Here is a 19364-nt window from a genome sequence, read left to right on the forward strand (position 1 = left end):
TCCAGCTGTCATGAGCCTGGGAGCATGCCACCACGGGGATCACATGCCACCGTGGAGGGGAAGAGCTCTATCTGGGAGGAGAAGTCACACGTGCGGGGGCACTCTCTGGGCCATGTCAGGAAAGCCCGAGATAGTGGGTATTTTTTGGTGAGTGGAAGTGAATAAATGGAAGCATGTTGGAAGTTTGGGACTCTGATCTTGGCCATGGCTGTGTCCGCGCTTAACGTCTGGTTTGGGCCTGCTGGCACAGGGCACCCGGGTGTGGGAACTCCTTAGACAGCCGTCTCCTGATGCTGCTGTGCTGAATTGGGCCCGGCTCAGCGGCTCGGGGCTTTGTGTCCTCTAATAAGGTCTGGTTGTTAACAGTAGCTCGTCTGTTTTTGCACAAGTTGACATCTAGTTGGCACATTTCAGTAAAAATCATAAATTAGGAAAAATTGATAAAATCCTGTCTTTCCTTCTGGCAAAGACCAACACATGCCCTAATTAGAGCAGCAAACACTGAAGGGAAAGGAACCCGAAATCAGCCAGCACATCGTGCTCCCATCTCGTAGGCGGGTGGGGGTCTTGGGTGTGCGTGGTTCTCAGAGCCAGTACAACTTGTTTTGGGAAAACAGCTGTGGCTGCAGGTAAAGACTCTGGGATCGGGCAGCAGCTGAGGCGGGGCACCTCCTGAGCAGCTGGGGGCTTGTCCAGGTCATCTGAGCAGAGGCGAGCCCTGTGTCTAGCACAGGTGCAGGGCTTTGGAGAAGAAGTGGAGCTGGGAGAGTTCAGGCTCACCTGTCGGGCCTGTCCTCGCAGGCATGGGCAGGTGCTGGGCGACCAGAGGCAAGGAGGTCCGTATGCCCGGTGGGGGAGGTGGGGGGAGAGACCGGTGACAAGCAGGGGGCAGGCTGCAGATCGTAGGCTTCGGTGAGTGGAGGGAGGCGGAGGGGACGCCCTGCGTAGGACAGTGGCAGGACCTCTCCCAGGAGGTGGGCTGTGAGGAGGGGCAGGCTGCAGTGACCTGGGGGGAGAGCACAGCACGGCAGGCCCGGTGACCCGTGCGGAAAAGCAGTTGGCAGGGCACTGAGGAAGCCCCTGGGTCGGGCATAGTGAAGGAGGGGCTAGGGAGGTCCCCTGTGTGGGGAGAAGTGGCCTCCGGGCAGCTGGTGGCTGGGGGGGAGGCCTGTGGGTGTGGTTCCAAGTGCAGAGCTCGCGCGCTGGAGGACTTCCTGGTCACCTGGATAAGACGCCGGCTCCTGTGTGGGGGCGACATCGGATGGCCACGTCATAGCAGGATGCGCAGGGGCCCCGGCCCCAGGTGCCTGGTGTGCATGGCAGCACAGAGGCGGGGAGGCTGGTGGGTTTGAGCTCCTGCTGCATGCATGCGGGGCAGGTAGGACTGGCGAGGTGACAAATCCACACACACTTACGTTGGTATGATCACTACCAGACCTGCAGCCCATCTGGAAGATGCCAGGGGCCCCAAGCAGGTCCCCTGTGAGCCAGGCCTTGTGGGGCCACCCTTGCCCTGCCTCCTCCCCAGCGCTGTCCCTGCTGGGGTGCCCTCTGCAAGCTGAGCTTCCGGGTACCCCTGCCTTCAGCCTGCGGCTCCATCATGAGGGGGGACCCAGACCCTGGGTCCTCGACAATGTGGCCAGTTCCCTTCACTTGTCTGATGGTAGAGGATAAATTGTCTGTGGTGTTTGCTCCTCCTGGTTTGTCCACCAGGTGTTGGTGACCCGTACACGTACACTAAACCCTCTAACTCTGTGTGTCTGCTTGCTGCCGACATTTTCCTCTTCTGATCCTGTAGGTTCCCCTTCTCATCAGTATTTCCCAGTTAACATAATGAATGTCACTGTGCATTGCTCTGCTTTTTTAAAAAAATGAGGACTTCATGTTTTAGAGCAGTGTTAGGTTCACAGCAGAGCTGAGGGGAAGTACAGAGGTTCCCCCCCCACAACCACCCCTGGGTCCCTCTGCCCCAGAGTGGTGTGTGTGTGACGCTGGGTAAGGCTGCACTCACACGTCATTACCACCCAGATGGCGATGCCGTATGTTCGTGGCTTTGCACAAACGTATGGCAGCATGGATCCACCATTCCAGGGTCATATGGCTTGTTTTCACGGCCCTAAAACCGTGGTCTACTCGTTCATCCCCCCGCCCCTGCAACCACAGACCCGTCACCGCCTCCACGGTTGTGCCTTCGCCAGAGAGCCCTGTCACTGGAATCGCGCAGGACGCAGCCTTCTCAGACCGGCTTCTGTCACTCAGTGATCCGCGCTCACGGTCCCTCCGTGTCTTCTCATGGCGTGATGGCTCGTTTCCTCTTAGCGCTGAATACTCCCCCATTGGCTGGATGGACGGTTCCCGTGTCCACCCACCCGCTGAAGAGCAGCTATGCAGGAAGGGTCCCAAGGGTTGGCAGTTACGCATAAAGCTGTCTTGAACATCGTGTGCAGGGTTTTGTGTGGACGTGTGTTCTCACCTCCTCTGGGGAAACATCAGGGAGCGTGATTGCTGGGTCGTATGGGAGGAGCACGGTTCGTTTTGTGAGAGACCACCAGACTGCCTTGCAGGGTGGCTGCCCCATCTGCTTCCCCAGCAGCCGTGAACGAGCGCTCCGGTCGCTCCACGTCCTCCCCAGCGCTCGCCGGTGTCCGTGTTCTGGATGGTGGCCGTTCTCGTAGGTGCGCAGCCGAGTTCATCTCCCCGAGAACCTACGACGTGGAGCAGCTTTACTTATTGGTCATCTGTGTGTCTCTCTGTTCAGGTCTTTTGTCCATTTTTAAAAGATTGTTTGTGTTTTAGTGTTGAGTTTTGAGGGTTCTTTATATAATCATTGATAACTGTCCTTTATCAGATGTGTCTTTTGCAAATGTTTCCTCCCAGTCTGTGGCTTGTCTTCTCACTCTCCAGACGTGGTCTTTCACAGAACAGAGGTTTTACATTTTAACAAAGTCCAGCTTATCAGTTCTTTTTTCTTGGATTGTACCTTTGGTGCTGTACCTAAAAAGTCATGCTCCTATCCAGGCTCCCCTAGGATTTCTCCTGTGGTGTCTTCTAGAAGTTTTATAGTTTTGCATTCAACGTTTAGTCTGTGATCCATTGTGAGTTAATTGTGAAGAGTGTAAGGTCTGCGTTGGATTCACTTTTTGTGTGTGGACGTTCCGTTGTTCCAGCCCTACTTGTTGAAGAGACGATCTTTGCTCCGTGGATCACCTTGCTCCTTTGACAAGGATCTGTCAATGGTGTTTGTATGGCTTTATTTCTCTTCCATTGATCTGTTCGTTTCTTCTCCAAGGATATTTTGTTTATATAATAATGAAAGTAAAATACAAGTCATGAGGTTTATTCTCTAAAGGTGCTGGATTAAGTTGTTGAATTTCAGATTATTTTCCTTCAAATGATATAAGAATTTTATATTTCAGTTATTTTTGTTAAATAATCAAATCATCATTTGGTATTTTTTCTATGGTTGTAAAATTAATCTGGACTTCAACAAGTTGCTTGATTTATAGTAAAGTATCAACACAAATAATCTCCATCTTAACACTTCTCTTTTTAAAAATTTGCAGTGTATGGCTGTTAAAAATAAAACCCGTAGCAGCCACAAATAATATGTGAAACTTCTCTTAAAACCATTCTGTTTTGAGAATAAAATGGATAAATACAAGTAATAATTGCTAGTAATTTTAATCAAGTTTACTGCTTGTCTTAAGCACTTTTTAATCTATACCTTTTTAGTGACTTCCTAATGATAGAATTTTCAGCAGCACAATAGAAAATACTCGAGTTCTGACACATCTTTAATATAAGTAAGTCATGTTCTTTACATTTCATTCCAGAATATCTTTTTTCACTAAGGGAGGGGAGGGCGTGAAGGGTAAGAAGGTGTGCAGCCTCTCCATGGTGGGGAGAGGGGTACTGCCCATGTTATGTTCTTGTCCAACACAAACATCTACAAACGTACGAACAATAACCACCATCCACTTAAAAATGAAAACATTGCCAGTTGAATTGTGTTATTTGAAATCAGTTCTTGCATGCGGTCCCTCAGTGTCCAGTCCGGTTTTTTAAGAAGTACACGTCCCTGACTCGGACTTCTGAGTGCGCTTGCTATTAACTCCAAGTTCATAGCCATCACATTGACGGTCAGTCTGTGAACCACACACCCTGTTTTGGGTGTTGGCACTCCATCGTGTCCAATCTGGGAGGGCTAGCCCTGTTCAAACTGTTCATGTCTCCACATAAACTTCCCAACCAGCTTGCCTAGCTCTACTAAACAAAGGAAAGTTGGAATTGTAACTGGAACCAATTTAAACTTAAATACAAGTCTTTTGATGCCAACTTGAATGGTCTTTTCACACTTCAGTGCCCCCAAGTTTAGCTCACTTCCTACTGCATTAGGGAAATTATTTGAATATTGCTGTCAAAGAAAGCTTTTCTTTAATTGGCCATTCCTGGAATTTTGTTCGATACGGGATTTTTTTTTATGGGGTTTTAATTCTTGCTTGTTTATAGTTCAGACCAGAAGAAGTGCTTTTCAGAATGAAAGAAAAATGGGTATGTGAAATGCTCTAGAGTGCTTGTATTTATTATTTTGCTTTGTTTTATAACCTTTGGTACCAGAGTTGGCATTTGTAGAAGCTGAAAATGTTGGCTTCTGCTCTGCAAGAGATTTCTGGCTTCTGTTCTTAATATGCATGTACCCACATGCCACGGTGCACAGCCTGATTATTTTCTACTGTGAGACATTTTCCGTGTCCTTTTTTAGAATTTTCATATGTAAGAGCAGGTAAACACGGTGAGCGCTACAGGTCAGGTGAACTCCACCAGAGCCGAGCACCTCCTGTGGCTCAGACTTACCATCATCAGCACTGCAAGTGTGTTCTTCCTCGTGCTGGACCTCCAGAGAAGCCAGCCTTCTCAGCCTACCGGTTATTGGTTAATTATCGAGTGTGCTTTCTGTCGACTTTAGCTTAACTTTTTATTTTGGGATCATGTTAATTCACACGCAGCTAATAACACGAGAACCATGCTCACCTGACACAGCGCACGGTTACCATGAAGGTGTTGACCTCCGTACAGCCCAGATCCAGAACGTTCTGGCCACACGGCCCTCCCACTCTGCCCTTTCATAGCCCACATCTTCCCCCAGCCCTGGTGGCCCCTGACCTGTTCTCCATGTCTACAGTTTTCTCATTTCCACACTGTTATGTATCAGTGGACCCTGAGATTGGGTTTTTTCACTCATTCTAATTCTCTGGAAATCCATCCAGAGAATGGGTGTGTGTATCAATAAACGTTGTGTATATCAATAGTTGGTCCCTTTTTATTGCCACATGGTATTCCATGGCATGGATGGACCACATTTTAGTTACTCACTCACCTGTTCTGGGTTATTGTGAATAAAGTTGCTATAAACATTCATGTGTTTATAATTTTAAGTAATCTCTCCCCCCAACTTGGGGCTTGAACTCACAACCCCGAGGTCAAGAGTCACGTGCTCCATTGAACCAGCCAGGTGCCCCCATGTGCCCATTTTTTATGTGAACGTGTCTTCATTTCTCCGGAATAAATGCACATGTTTAGTGTTTAAGAAACCACGAGGGTGGTTTCTGGGGCGGCTGCACCTGTTACGTTCCCGCCAGCCGTGTGAGTGACCCGCTTGTCTGCATCCTCGCCAGCGTTTGGGGCGGCCACTCTTTCATTGTAGCCATTCTCACAGGTGTGTGGTGGTATCCCGCGTGGTTTCAAGGCGCATCTCCCTAAGGGCTGATGACATCAAACACCTTCTCACGTGCTCATTTGCCATCTACAGATATATCTTCTTTGGTGAAATAACCATATTTTTCGCCCATTTTCTAATTTTATTGTTTAGTTTTGAGAATTTCTTGTGTATTCTATTTGTTGGATACGTGGCTTTCAAAGATTTTCTCCCTGTCTGTAGCTTGTCTTTTCATCTTCTCAGTAGGGTCTTAAGCAGAAGTGTTTGATTTTGATGAGGTCCAGTTTACCAGTTTTTCCTTTCATAGATGGTGCTTTTGATCTGCAGAAGAGTCTGCAAACTCTTTGCCTATAGATCCTGAGGGTTTTCTCCTATGAATTTCCTAAAGGTGTTATAGTTTTGTGCTTTACCTTGAAGCTCCATGTCCGTTTCAGGTGGATTTTTGTGTAGGGTGTAGACTCGGGTGTCGCACTGCTCCAGCATGCTTTGTTGACAGGGCTGTCTGTCCTTCTGCGCTGACCGGCTTTGGCACCATTGTCCACGATCGGCCGGGTGTGTTGGCGAGAGCCTCTCTGTAGGTCCTTCCTTCTGCTCAGCTGTGACCTGCTTGTCTGCCCCTCGCTAATTCCACACCGTCCTGATGACTAAAGCTGTTTAGTAAGTACTTTATGATGGCTGCTTGGAAATCTTCTCCCAGTGATTCTGACATCTCTGGGTGGCATCTCCGGGTTGATGTTTTCATTCAGTTTGGGATCTTCGTGGCTCTCGGTACGATGAAACCTGAACATACTGTGTTACAAGACGCTGAACGTTACTTAGACCTCGCGTCCCAAAGCTGTCCTGTAGCTGTGTCCCTGGCACCACTCGCTCTCCCTGGTAGGGGTCCAGGTTCCCGCCAGGCCACTGCCGACAGCTCGCAGGCTTGCTCCTCTTCCGTGGTCTCCTGGCAGCCCCGATGGGGCCGAGATGGGCACCTCAGACAGGCCCCCCGAGTGTCCTCCTGACTCTGCGCTGCAGCTGGGAGGGTGGCGTCTGGCTGGGGTGGGGCCTTTCCCCTCCGTCCGTTGCCCCGTGTAGCTGGCAGCTCCCTCTCTTGGACCTTTGGCCGAAAGAGCCGTCCTCGTTCTGTTTGTTTTTGTCTGTGTCCATTCCCGTTGTTGTTCCCAGGCCTCTTCAGCTCCCAGGCTAGGGTAGTAATGCAAAAGCAGACGCAGGGCACTCCCTGCCGTGCGCTCCTTGGTCCCCGGCTGGTCTGCTTCTTCCCTCCACGCTTCAGAGCCCTTCTGATGTTTGCTTTATGTGTCATAGTCTGGGCTTCTCTGAAGTGCTTTGTGATGGCCTGTCTCACACCAGCTCTGTGCTTTCCTCTGTGCCGCCGGAGTCCCATCCTCAGGGTGCGCCCCAGCTGGCCCGCCCTCCAGCCTCCAGTTAGCACCCGTGCACCCGTTGTCCTGCCGAGGGACTCCTCAGAGCACCCATGTCACTCCGAGGGCGTGTGCTACTTCTGCACTCACGACCACATCTTCCCTCCCACTCTGGACCTCAGGAAGTTACTTTTTTTGTTGTTTAAATTTATTTGACAGAGACAGAGAGAGCACAAGTAGGCAGAGCAGTGGGCAGAGGGAGAGGGACAGGGCAGAGCAGGGAGCCCGACGCAGGGCTCCATCCCAGGACCCTGGGATCATGACCTGAGCCGAAGGCAGACGCTTAATGACTGAGCCACCCAGGCGCCCCAGGAAGTTACTTTTTTATTAAAACTTGCCATAATGGGAATATTAAAACACATGCAAATACAGAATTGCAAATGAACCCCTACATGCCCAGCAGCCGGCATGAGCATACCAGCCTCGACCCCTGTTTCGTCCAGACAGCATCTGCTTTCTCCCCCACCATGCCATGTTAGTTTATAAGAATAAACCCCAGATGTTATCATTTCATCTTTAGACACTTCAGTATGTCACTAAAATTTAAGTACTATTTCCACATCTAAAATGACTAATAATTCCTTAATATAATCAGCTATTCAGATGATACTTATTTTTTTTAAATATTTATTTATTTGAGAGGGAGAGAGAGCAGGCGCAAGTGCAGTGGGAGGGGGCAGAGGGAGAGAGAGACTCTCCGGCAGACTCCCCACTGAGCGCAGAGCCCGCCACGGGGCTCCATCTCATGACCCTGAGACCATGACCTGAGCCAAAACCAAGAGCCAGACACTTAATGACTGAGCCACCCAGGGGACCCCGAATAAAGGATTCTAGGTAGAAACTCATTTAACTTTTAGCAACGAATTTGCCACCTATACTTTGGGATTCAACATTGTTAACAAATGATTGCCATGAAAACTATATGCATTTTAGATAGATGAGAGAGATTTATAACATACGCATGATTTAGCACATTTTAGTTACTATTTTCCTAAAAACACTGGATTTGCCTTTCAGTGACATATAATATAACTTTTGTTTGTATACGGAGCCAATGTGGCTACGACATTTGCAATCTTCTCCTTGCTTTCAGTGTGATGGGTCCTTTATCACAGATTATGGTTAGTACAGAGTATGGCCGCAGTACTTAGGAAGAGGAGGCCGTTAAACTTGTTAATAATTAGATCATTGGAGTAACTGTTCTTTGAGGATTTCCTGTGGTTTCTCCTGTCAACAAAATAAGAAGTTGTACATTGCTAAGGAATTAGATCCGATTTGAATAGTCGTGTGCTCTTTAGTTGCATGCACACGAGATGCTGTTCGGGATGAAGAAGAGCAGCAAGGTGAAGCCCTGGGTGTTTTTGCTCTGCATCTTTAGTTTGCAACCCAGACCAGGGTCCCGAGCGCAGTGGCCCAACGGCAGGTGGGCTGGCAGGGCTGTGGCTCCGTCATCTTCTGCGATGACCTGGTGCGCCTTCGTCCCATCTGTGCGAGGGCTCTCTCTGAGACACCCTTGTCCTCACTGTCCCCCCCCGAGGCCCAGCCCCTGCTGCAGGGCCGCCCTGCTCGGAGTGGCGCTTGATCGCGGGGTGGTCCCTTTCCACACGTGCCATCCGTCCTGACAGCGCAGCCCTGGCTGGCGGTCCTTTGGTGTCCTGGGCCGTGCAGATGCTCGGTCCCCGACAGCAGACCTACCGTCCTTGTTTCGTGCCTTTCGTCTTGAGTTTGCAGTAATGTCATATACCCGTTCCTTCGGGGCAGGCTGACCTCATCTGCCCATGTGATGGCCACGCTGAACATTATTTTCTTGCTGTCTTTCAGACAGAAGCCATCTCCGCCAGTCAAGAAGCCCTCAGAAGTCCTTGGCCATGGATACAGAAGATGAAGAAAACATGAGTAAGACCTGGCCTATCATGTAGCACCAAGTAGCTAACTCTCCATTAAAACTTTAGTGTTCTTGTCAATCTTTCTAATGAGACTAATTTGGGGAAAGTGATTTTTTTCCTACAGTATTTCCTACATCATTAACAATGGCATGTTTTAAATTTCTGATGTATTCTCTACAGTGGTGTTGGTACTTGTGGTACTTGCTGTGGGCATTTTCCTAAAGCCGCGTGTCTGGACCGTCCGTCCCTCTGGGGCCACCGTGTGTGTACCTGCAGGCGAACACGTGCCTCCAGATGCGTTTGCCGCAGAGCTGCATGGTTTCATGCGATGTCACAGCCTGGTCTTCTACTGGTGGCCAGATTTTCATCTGTGCAAATCTAAAATACCCTTTGAGATTGATTTAAGTACTTGGTCATTTGGGATAACACTACCTAAATTTTGCCCTGTAAATACGATGGATTCTCCCTGTGCTTTGAGGGAAGGGGGCTCCCATGAGGCTGCTGATTTTGTTTGCAAGATGTCAGTGAGCCTGTGGGCTGCTGTGGACCCGAGCTCCCTGCTGGGCCTGTTCCGTGCCCCACACTGTCCTCTCTGGGGTGCAGGCTGGTGAGCCTCAGGGCTCACAGCTTCCCTCCCGCAGCAGTGTTCTCTGCGAAAAGAAGGTCCCTGAACACCTGTCCTCTATTTTATCTTTAACCCCAGATAGCCATGCATTTGAGTAAGATTTAAAGGCTCCCACCGAAGTTGGGAGCTTTTAGTAGGGAAATTACAGCGAAGCACCATCTTTCTGAAATACGTGTATGTGTAATCTCACTTGTCTGTGTTCGGTGGTGCTCAAGGAAGAACATGCAGGTGTAAATGATGAGTGACAGCTTATTGAGAGTGGTCACGTGACTAGAACAGAGTTCAGTGCACCTCCCTGTGACTTCCCCCAAAACTGAGCAGCGGAGGCCTTGCCCTTGGGCTAGTCTGCCGCCGAACACCCAGCAGCTCACCTGGCAGAGCCTGGCTGCCCCACGGGCCCCGCTGCGGGGGACGCAGTGGGCTGGGCCTTTGTCACACAAACCGTGGGAGGTGTTCTCTTGGCGGTCGGGGGCGTGAGAAGGCATGAGCAGTTGCTGTTTTCAGCAGCAAGACCACAGCTCTGTGAGCTGCCGTCCCCATCAGAGCCTCCTTGGGGGTCTGTCCTGCTGGCCATGGCCACTTTTCCCCCTGCATTCCCCCACGTGGGGACTGCGTGAGCACCTGTGCACCAAGCCTCCTTTTTTGGGGACCGGGGGCTGTCGTCCACGGCGGCAGTCACTGAGTTGGGGTGGAAACTTCGTGGTGTGTAGACCATGTGGTAACTCGCCAAGATAAAGGAATCTTCTGAGTGATTGTGCGGGAAAGATGAACGCGGTTCCGGAGCTGGAAGTGGCAGGAAGTCCTAAATGTCCTGCCGTTTCAGAGGCAACGAAAGATCTTATCACGGCCGCATTCACATTTGTGGAATAAAGCAGCACGTGTGTGTTTAAGGGCTGTGACAGTGGAGCCTCTTCCCTAATTCTAATATTGGTTTCCTCTGCGTAGTAGCACGTCTCATTAGATGGGAGCTGAGCAGGATCTGAGCGCTCCGGGAGCAGATAACAACTTGGAATTTGTGTAAAGTGTATTATGGGAGGCGTGTTTTTCTTACAGTCTCAAGATTATCTGTCACCCTAGCCCTGGTTATTTTTATTTCTAAAGGCCAGCCTTTGTGTCAGAGGCTGTGCGTGATTGAGTGCACGTGTGCACATGCTGACGTGGCCCGACCCCCTGCCAGTGACCCCCCCCCCCCCCAGGCACCAGCGTCGGGATGTAAGCGCTCATGTAGCGTGTACCGCTCTTGCTCACTTGTTAATCTAAATTCTGTCTCGCTCTGCCCTTTTTAACCTTTGTTTCTTTTGAGCACCGAAAGGAGTAACCTATTGAGCTTTTGCTGGAGGATGTTATAAATGAAAATTTAGTGTCCATTCCGTCAGCTTTGTCAACTGGGAGAAGTGGTGTGTGTGTCGGGAGCCCTGGGGAGTATTTGCCGTCAGCAGAGAGCCGTCTCCAGTCCCCTCATCTCTGCCTCAGCATGGAAGCTGTTTCCCGGGGGTTAGTCCTTACACCTCAGCCCCAAAAGCTCGAGAACTTGAACTTTGGGGATTGGTAGCCATCAGCACAGACTTTCTGTCCCAGTGTCCACAGAGCTGTCTGCTTGCTCAGCATCATGAGAAGCTACATGTAGATGACATAGCAGAAGGACCCTAGGGCCACCACATCTGGGACCGCTTACACCTGCAGAAGCTGCTGTGGTTACTTACCGTAGATCTCTGATAGCTCGTGGCAGGTCCCACAGACAGTGCCTCAGAGCCCCGCGCTTACCACTCCTGCGCTTCATGCGGCAGGTGGCCTGTGAAAATCAACCAGGAAAACCAGGAATTTTTTTCTCTTTTTTTAAAAAGCTTGATAAACTTACAGGGAAGAAGGAATACTTTTTTATTCCCCTTTTTGAAACCAAAATCATACTTATTTTGCCATGAACTTTTAGAGTTTTAAAATTATCCTTATTAATTGTAAATAGAAACTACCTTTAAAAGGTGGGATAACCAAATTATTCTGTAAATCCATCAAATGTTTATTTTAAAAAAGATAAAAATTGCTGGCTTTACTTAACAAAGTTAGGAAGCTGTAGGCTGTTTGCAGCTTCAATTTTATGTCTTTTTTTTTTTTTAACGTATTTTTTTCCCTATCACAGAATGTCATAAGGGTTCGGAGGTAAATCAGTCCCCACGTAGCATGGAACCAGGGTAAGCATGTACTAGAAGCGAAGCTGCATCCTTCAGAAATCTCCACTAGTCCGGAGCACTTCCCAGGATTTACCAGGCGTTCTCTGAGATCGATTCATGCACTAGGTCAAGTAACCGCACACATTGATCTGAAAGCTGGTTAGCTTGTGAATGCCTGTTTTAAACCCTGTTTCCTCTTCTGGGAGAGGCTGCTGTCCAGAGCCCGGGAGCCCGAGAGCAGGGACATCGGAGAGGAGGGGCAATGTGTCAGCACTGACAGGAGAGTTTTCAGGATCAGTTTAGCATCCCACATTTTGATAAGCTTGAATAGAGCATCTCCAGATGCCTCAGAATGTTCTTGTAGGAAATAAGTACTTGAAAGATTCAGCTTTTAATGCAAGAGCAGTTGGTGACGCTAGCTAGGAGTGGTGTCTAGGGGCTGGTTCCTGGGTGGAGTGGCAGCTTTCTGCACACACAACAAGGAACAGAGTGTGTAAGCACACATCACTTAACCAGTTACAAAGAGAGATAAAGGAATCTATAAATTTTGCATTTACAAGATCCTGCAACGAAGGCGTTGTAAGTTACTCTTTCTGGGCACCACAGGTTCGAGCAGCACAGATGTTAAGGAAAGCTGCAGTCTGGACAGCGTGCCCCCCAAGGACGGCAGTGCCCCCGGGCCTGGCGAGGGCGCCCCGCTCTCCAACGGGGGTGGCGGTGGTGCCAGCCGGAAGCGGCCCCTGGAGGAGGGCAGCAACGGCCACGCCAAGTTCCGCCTGAAGAAGAGGCGGCGGCCGCCCGGGCCCGCGCTGCCGAAGAACGCCCTGATGCAGCTGAACGAGATCAAGCCTGGCCTGCAGTATGCACTGCTGTCCCAGACGGGGCCGGTGCATGCGCCCCTGTTCGTCATGTCCGTTGAAGTTAACGGGCAGGTGTTCGAGGGCTCCGGCCCCACCAAGAAGAAGGCCAAGCTGCACGCCGCCGAGAAGGCCCTACGGTCTTTCGTGCAGTTCCCCAACGCCTCCGAGGCGCATCTGGCCATGGGGAGGACCCTGTCCGCCAACACGGACTTCACGTCCGACCAGGCTGACTTCCCCGACACGCTCTTCAATGGCTTCGAGACCCCAGACAGGTCGGAAATACCCTTCTACCTGGGCTCCAATGGGGATGACTCCTTCAGCTCCAGCGGGGACCTCAGCTTGGCGGCGTCCCCGGCACCCGCGAGCCTTGCGCAGCCTCCTCTCCCCGGCCCTCCACCGTTCCCACCACCGAGCGGGAAGAACCCCGTGATGATCCTGAATGAGCTGCGGCCGGGGCTCAAGTACGACTTCTTGTCGGAGAGCGGGGAGAGCCATGCCAAGAGCTTCGTCATGTCTGTGGTGGTGGATGGCCAGTTCTTCGAGGGCTCGGGCAGGAACAAAAAGCTCGCCAAGGCCCGGGCTGCGCAGTCCGCACTGGCAACCATTTTTAATTTGCACTTGGATCAAACACCGTCTCGCCAGCCCATCCCCAGCGAGGGCCTTCAGTTACATTTACCACAGGTGAGGAAACATGCCGCTGCCGGAAACGGTGGCCATGTCTTGACAGTGCTTTCAGACAGGGCTTCATTCTCCTGGTTGCTGTTGAGGTCCCATCTGAACGTCCCTGGTAAGTCTGGCTCCGCGCGGTCTTGCCCTGCCGAGCGGGTCATGCTGGGCAGCCTGTCCAGGGCCATCACGTGCGGGCGGGACACATGAAGCCCCGTCCACCAGAGCAGTGCTTTCAGTGGCCTCCAGGCCGAGCCCTGCCCCGTGCCCCACGGCAACCCGTGGCTCCCTCCCCACACAGTCCACCCTTGTGGGGACTCACGTCCCGCTGCAGCCTGTGACAGGAGCAGCTCAGTGGTGTTTCCCGCAAAGTCTCACCAGGGAATCCCACGCACAGCAGGGAGGCCGGCTGGCCAGTAGCTGAAACCCTAGTGTGGGTACGGGTGGGTGTCTTGCAGCTCCAGCAGGACTGAGGGCTGAGGGGCCAGCTGGGCCGAGGACACCCCACAACAGGCGTGAGCCTCTTGGAGGGGCAAGGGACGGAAGGGGACCTTCAGCGGCACTCAAGCTGCCCAGGAATCTGTACCTGGAATGTCCTTGGTGGGGTCCATGTGGGTCTCCCTGCTGCTCGGCCGGAGGTAGGCGGCCACTCTTGTTTGGTTTTGGACGGCCCTCCCCCATAAGACCAGGGTGAAGACGGGGGGATTTCAGGGTGGGCTCATGGCTTGTGTGAACGGGGAGATACGCGTGTAGCTGGCATCTCTAAATCCTAGAACTCTTTGATTATGTATTGCTTCTCTTTTTGGAAATCCAGGTTTCTAGTGTAAAAATTATCCTTTTAGAGAGAAAATCTGACCACCCTTCTTTATTCCTTTTTGTCAAAATATTACTGATGTTGAAGATAAATTATGTACTGGTTTGATCAGAAAAAATGAAGGGACTCCAGGTTGCTAGATGGGACAGCTTATATCTCTCCTAGAAGACTCCAAGCGTCACAGCTTCTCTGGTACCTTTGAACACAAGTAGGGTAACCTCTCTGTGCCGTTGCCTGAGGCGACCAGTACTTCTAGGTTTTAGAAGAAGAAACTTCATTTTATTTTGCCTAAAGCAACCAAATACAGCATCAATATAAAGTAGCGTATTTAAAATATCCTACTGGTATTTAATGAACCAAATAATCACACCCCATAATTAACCTCTTACGCACATTTTTTCAGAAGAATAGTAGTCCATTTATCATTTCACACGTCAGTGGTACTGGTTTCCTGGGACTTTTATTTTTAGGTTTCCTGTTTGCTGCAGTATCTTCCCGCTTGAGTTCACACCAGTGTCTGGTGCCACCTGACTGCCCTTGACCTCAGCAGAGTCACGTGTGAGACGATTGGAATATCCCATCAAATGTGGGAACCCCTGGTGCCTGGGTTTGGCAGGGTGGAGGGGTCACACTGTGGTGGGGAGTCACGCGGCGGTCCCGGCCTGGGCCTGTACTTCTGTGGGAGCTGAGACCAGAGCCCTGTTGGGGGCCATGTGGGGGCCTCACCTGGAGGGGCTTCTGGGAGTCCGGTCTAAAGGAGAGAGGTAGACGGGCAGGGGTCATCTCAGCTGTGCCCCAGGCCGCTTGCTCAAGTTCTGCGAGTGCCCGGCGCTGGTGTGGAGCTGCGTGTCCCCGTGTCTGCTCCCTGTGCCCCCACCGTGGTGTCTCTGGAGCCCCACGGGAGCTCAGGACATGACCACACTTTCCTTGGAGGACCTGGGGTGGCCTGCGCAGAATCAGCCCTGGCAGCTTGATTTCTGGAATCTTTGCATTGGAAGTTTCCAGTGTGCCTTCTGGAGTGGTGAGCATCCTCACTGTTGGCCTGGAGTAGCCCTTGAGTCCCTGGTCTTGGAACTTCTTGCCTTTATCGTGTTCATAGGGCGTTCCAGGGTTTAAACCCAGACGTCGTGGGCCATGTGAGGCGTGCAGAGCCCTCGCTCAGTAGTGGATTCTGTGAGAGCGGCAGAATCGGGCATCAGCCCCGAGCTCAGCTTTGAGCCGGGGCTTCTCAGTCCTAGGCGCCGTTGCAGGGAAGGGGTGCCGCCTGGGGCTATAGGGGCATGGGTGTGACTCTTGTTGTTACATCTGCACCCAACACATAGAGAGAGAGTTGCTTCCTTACCCTAAGGAAGGAGATTGTAATCTCTGTGAGGGGTCGGAGGGACTGTGTCGGTGCCGAAAATGTCTGCCTCTGACCAGTGAGTGTCCACGTAAGGGCCTGACCTCCATCTGAGTGTCTCTGAGCTCTGGGGTTTGGAGATAGGCCTAACCTTCCATGAAACGGAAGCTTTTCTTTTCTGTGGCTTATTCTTAACCTCTCTTAAGATTTTTTCTCTTACGTAAATTGGAACACGTGGTTCTTCATCTTTGATCCCCTCCCCACCGTGTCGCCTGCACCCACGTGTGTGGCACTGATTCTCTGCCCTGGGTGCAGGGGGGCCTGCCACCCCACATCTTCTGTCCACACTCCCCGCCCCCAGCTTGAGCGCAGTCTTCTGGGGCTCCTTGGTACTTATTGGGGCAACGGCAGGAGGAGGAAATCCTGGTGACTTGTGTTCTTTTCAAAATAAGTCATCATTTAGGATGAGGGACGTTTCTGTCCATTTGGGGAGTGTTTTATTATGGGCCAAACTGGGGACACTGGATGTAGCTGTTTGATCGTCAAGTGTGAGACTTGGGAGGACGCAGCTCTTCACACACATCCCCCATCAGGCATCATTTCCCAAAAACACTAGGATCCAAGATAAATTATAAGCTATGAAAATAAGACGGGACAGATGTGTTTGCTCCTGGGAAGGGCTCCCTCCAGTGCAGGCTGTCTGGTCTGGCCATGTACCAGCCACACTTAACCCCTTCCCCAGAGAGCGTGGCCGTCAGTGCTGTCTGGCGTGGGCTGGGTCTACGGCAGGTGCCCTTGCAGGCTCTCGTTGGCGCGGCTTCCCGGGTGGTGGCTGAGCCACGTGCGGCAGGTGCCCCGGGCCGTGGCTGAGCACAGCTGTGTGGCCTTCACCAGGTTGTTCTTCACGCTGCTCCTTCTCTTGCCCTGATGTTGTGGGGCACACTCAAGGGCATGTTCCCTGGCCCGGCCAGTCCCTGAGTGGACGGCCACCCCTCCTGTGGTCAGAAAAGGAGCACTTTGACTTCTTCAAAAGCCCTGTTGCTCCAGGGCTCCTTGGAGGCTGGGAGAGCCGGGTGCAGAGCTGGGTGCAGTCATGGAGGGTGTGAGGCAGGTGGCCCAGAGAAGCCACTCTGGCTGGTCTCTGCCTCGGCTTCCTCATCCAGGGGGAGGGCTGGGGTATTGGGAGGACCAGAGGGGTGGCACGGGCTCTGGACTATCCCTCTCCATGAGACTCTCGAAGGATTCCAGCAAGAGCCTCCAGTGCTCCTGGGGCCTCTGTTTTCAAGGAATGTTTTGGAGGAAAAAAAAAGCAAGCACACACACATGCGTGCCCGTTTGCCAGTTTTGCCTGTGTGGTTTTCCAGAGGAGAAGCCGTCTGAAAGGCCACTCTCAAGGGACGGCCTTGTTGGTGTGCACGGGGTGGGTGCAGGCCGCACCGCTGACTCCCTGCTGTGGTCCTCAGGTGTTAGCTGATGCTGTGGCCCGCCTGGTGCTGGATAAGTTTGGCGATCTGACGGACAACTTCTCCTCTCCTCACGCACGCAGGAAAGTTCTTGCTGGCATCGTCATGACAACAGGTAAAACGTTGGTGTTGCATGTCAGCCTGCCTTGCTTCCTGCCTAACAGAGAGGGGACGTGCTCTCAGGCTGGGACCACCTCTGTGACACTGATGGGACTGTTTTCCTAATCCTTCAGAATCCCTGGCATGTGCAAACGTAGGAACTGCACTTATATTTTCCCCTACATGTTTGTTTCTTTAACCTAGGTTTTCTTATTTGGAGAAAGCATACTGTATTAATAATCTGATTTCTATAATCACACCTATGAATGGTTTTGATCGACTCTGGAAAAATCCAGCAAAATGGCACCTCCCCCTTCCTGCTTCATTTGCGAGTGGGACGCATTTGGCTTAACCAGTGGGGACGCTACCGGCTAGTTTCTGTGGGACTTTTATGTGGGAGACAGGCAGCTCTAGCAAGAGCAGAAAATGCACAGGTAAAAAGCACACTTTGGGATGGCAGAAGGAGCCCTATTTAATTTACACAGAAGTTCCCACCAGCGCAAGGAACCCCCCTGAGTCCTTTCCCGCACTCCAGCGGTGAGGGTGCTGAGCAGCATCTGCCCATGGACCACTCCCAGGAACAGGAGACCGCAGCGGTGGCCCAGGCCTGGATCCCTGCTCCTGTGGGGCCTTCTGCCCTGGGGCAACCTCTCAGCCCCCCACTGGCTGTCTGAGCCTGGACGTCCATGTGCAGAAAGCCCCTTAGGGCCGGAGAGCAAGCGAGCGAGCTGGGAACGCTTTATGTGTCTACACCTGCCAACCAGGGAGAAAACCCCAGTCCTCCGTGTGGGCGAACGCACTGTCCTTTTCTCCTGAGGTAGCTCTGTCGCATCGTGGGCAGGACATGATTTCCTCAGCGTTGGCCCACCGCTTGATGGCTGAGGAAACCTGACTGCTGTTTTAATGACAGCTTTTTCTTGCACGATGTCTTACTTTGGTGCAGCAGAGGGTATGCCTGCGGTAGGAGGAAGTGCTCTGGACGTCACCCTGGGTTTCGGGGTGATTCTGGTGGTGATGCCTGTGTTCTCCCCGCCCCTCTCTTTGCTGCTTTTTTTCACATGACGAAAGGTGAACGCTTCAGCCCCTGGAGTGAAGTATCCCCTGGGTGAGGCTCTGTGCCTTCAGCCGCGGCAGGAGTGAGCGGCTGCCGGGTCCTTCCATGCGGCCAGAGGGGGCACACCAGCTGCCGGGGCGTGTTGCACCTTGCTGTGCATCTCACTTGCGACCTTTTGCTCAGGGCCACGGTGTACCCCTGCAGGTAGTGCCACACAGCCCGTGGCACGGGGCCCTGACGTCAGATGGCCGGGTTCAGCTTGGGCTCCCGCTGGTTGAATGACCTTGGGCAGGCCTTTTGACCTCTGAGGGTCGTCATCTGCAAAATGGAGACTGGTATATGTGCCCCTCAGAGCACATCGTGGGAATGAGGTGGAAACCCTTACCTAACAGGCCTGGCCCTGCACCTGCCGCTCGGGGCGCACACGGTCCGTGTAGCTGCGGGCGAGTGAGGTTTGCTGTTGGGCAGTGTGCACGTCTTGCCCCGTGTCTGGAGTACGTGGTCTGTCAGCACATGTCCATCAGACTGGCAGTGCTTCCAGGGCCGTTACCAGCACACCGCGGGTCGCCTCCTCCCTTCCCCGGCGGTGCTTCCAGGGCCGTTACCAGCACACCGCGGGTCGCTTCCTCCCTTCCCCTCTGGTCCCTCGGGTGGCTATACGCCCTTCCTCGTATCCTCACTGGTGCCTTCATCAACCGTTTAGTCTGCTTCTACCTGGGGCTTCCTCCCTGTATCCGCTGGGAAACGTTCAAGAAAAGACTTGGTTGCATCCGGAGGAAATACCTTCCTTAGGTTTGAATCTGTAGACTAAAGAGCGAGGGAGGTTCACTTCCCAGAAACATTGCTCCGTGAGTCCTCAGGGGGAGGCCATTTGCAGAGGCTGAGTCTGCCCAGGTACAAATTGGGGGCAGGGGTGCATATCACACCCCAAAAGTGAAGTCACTGAGAACGCACGGCAGACCCTGGGAGCACAGCGAGCCACGAGGAGTAATTTCTCGTTTGTTTTTCAGGCACAGATGTGAAAGACGCCAAGGTGATCAGTATTTCCACGGGGACAAAGTGCATCAATGGCGAGTACATGAGTGACCGTGGCCTTGCATTAAATGACTGCCATGCAGAAATTATAGCTCGGAGATCCTTGCTTAGATTTCTTTATACACAACTTGAGCTTTACTTAAAGTAAGTTTAGTAAGTAAATAACTAAAGGAGGCAGTTTTTAAATAACATTCCTTCCTGTCAGAATGTATTGC

General features: G+C 52.0%; 1 protein-coding gene across 12 annotated transcripts in view; it reads left to right on the forward strand.

Moving 5' to 3' along the window:
* Positions 1 to 19364, forward strand: part of ADARB1 (adenosine deaminase RNA specific B1) — a 150023-nt gene that overhangs the window by 84855 nt on the left and 45804 nt on the right. For 11 of the 12 annotated variants that reach the window (XM_027584489.2, XM_027584486.2, XM_027584495.2 and 8 more), the window contains 4 exons: positions 8962 to 9036; positions 12426 to 13360; positions 16962 to 17076; positions 19125 to 19293. In XM_027584489.2, the coding sequence (XP_027440290.1) occupies positions 8962 to 9036; positions 12426 to 13360; positions 16962 to 17076; positions 19125 to 19293 (1294 nt within the window). Of the gene's footprint in view, positions 1 to 8961; positions 9037 to 11788; positions 11841 to 12425; positions 13361 to 16961; positions 17077 to 19124; positions 19294 to 19364 lie in introns of those variants that run through there. The other variant, XM_035728310.1, reaches the window with a different exon arrangement.

Source organism: Zalophus californianus, chromosome 1, assembly GCF_009762305.2.
Source record: "Zalophus californianus isolate mZalCal1 chromosome 1, mZalCal1.pri.v2, whole genome shotgun sequence".
Lineage (NCBI taxonomy): Eukaryota > Metazoa > Chordata > Mammalia > Carnivora > Otariidae > Zalophus > Zalophus californianus.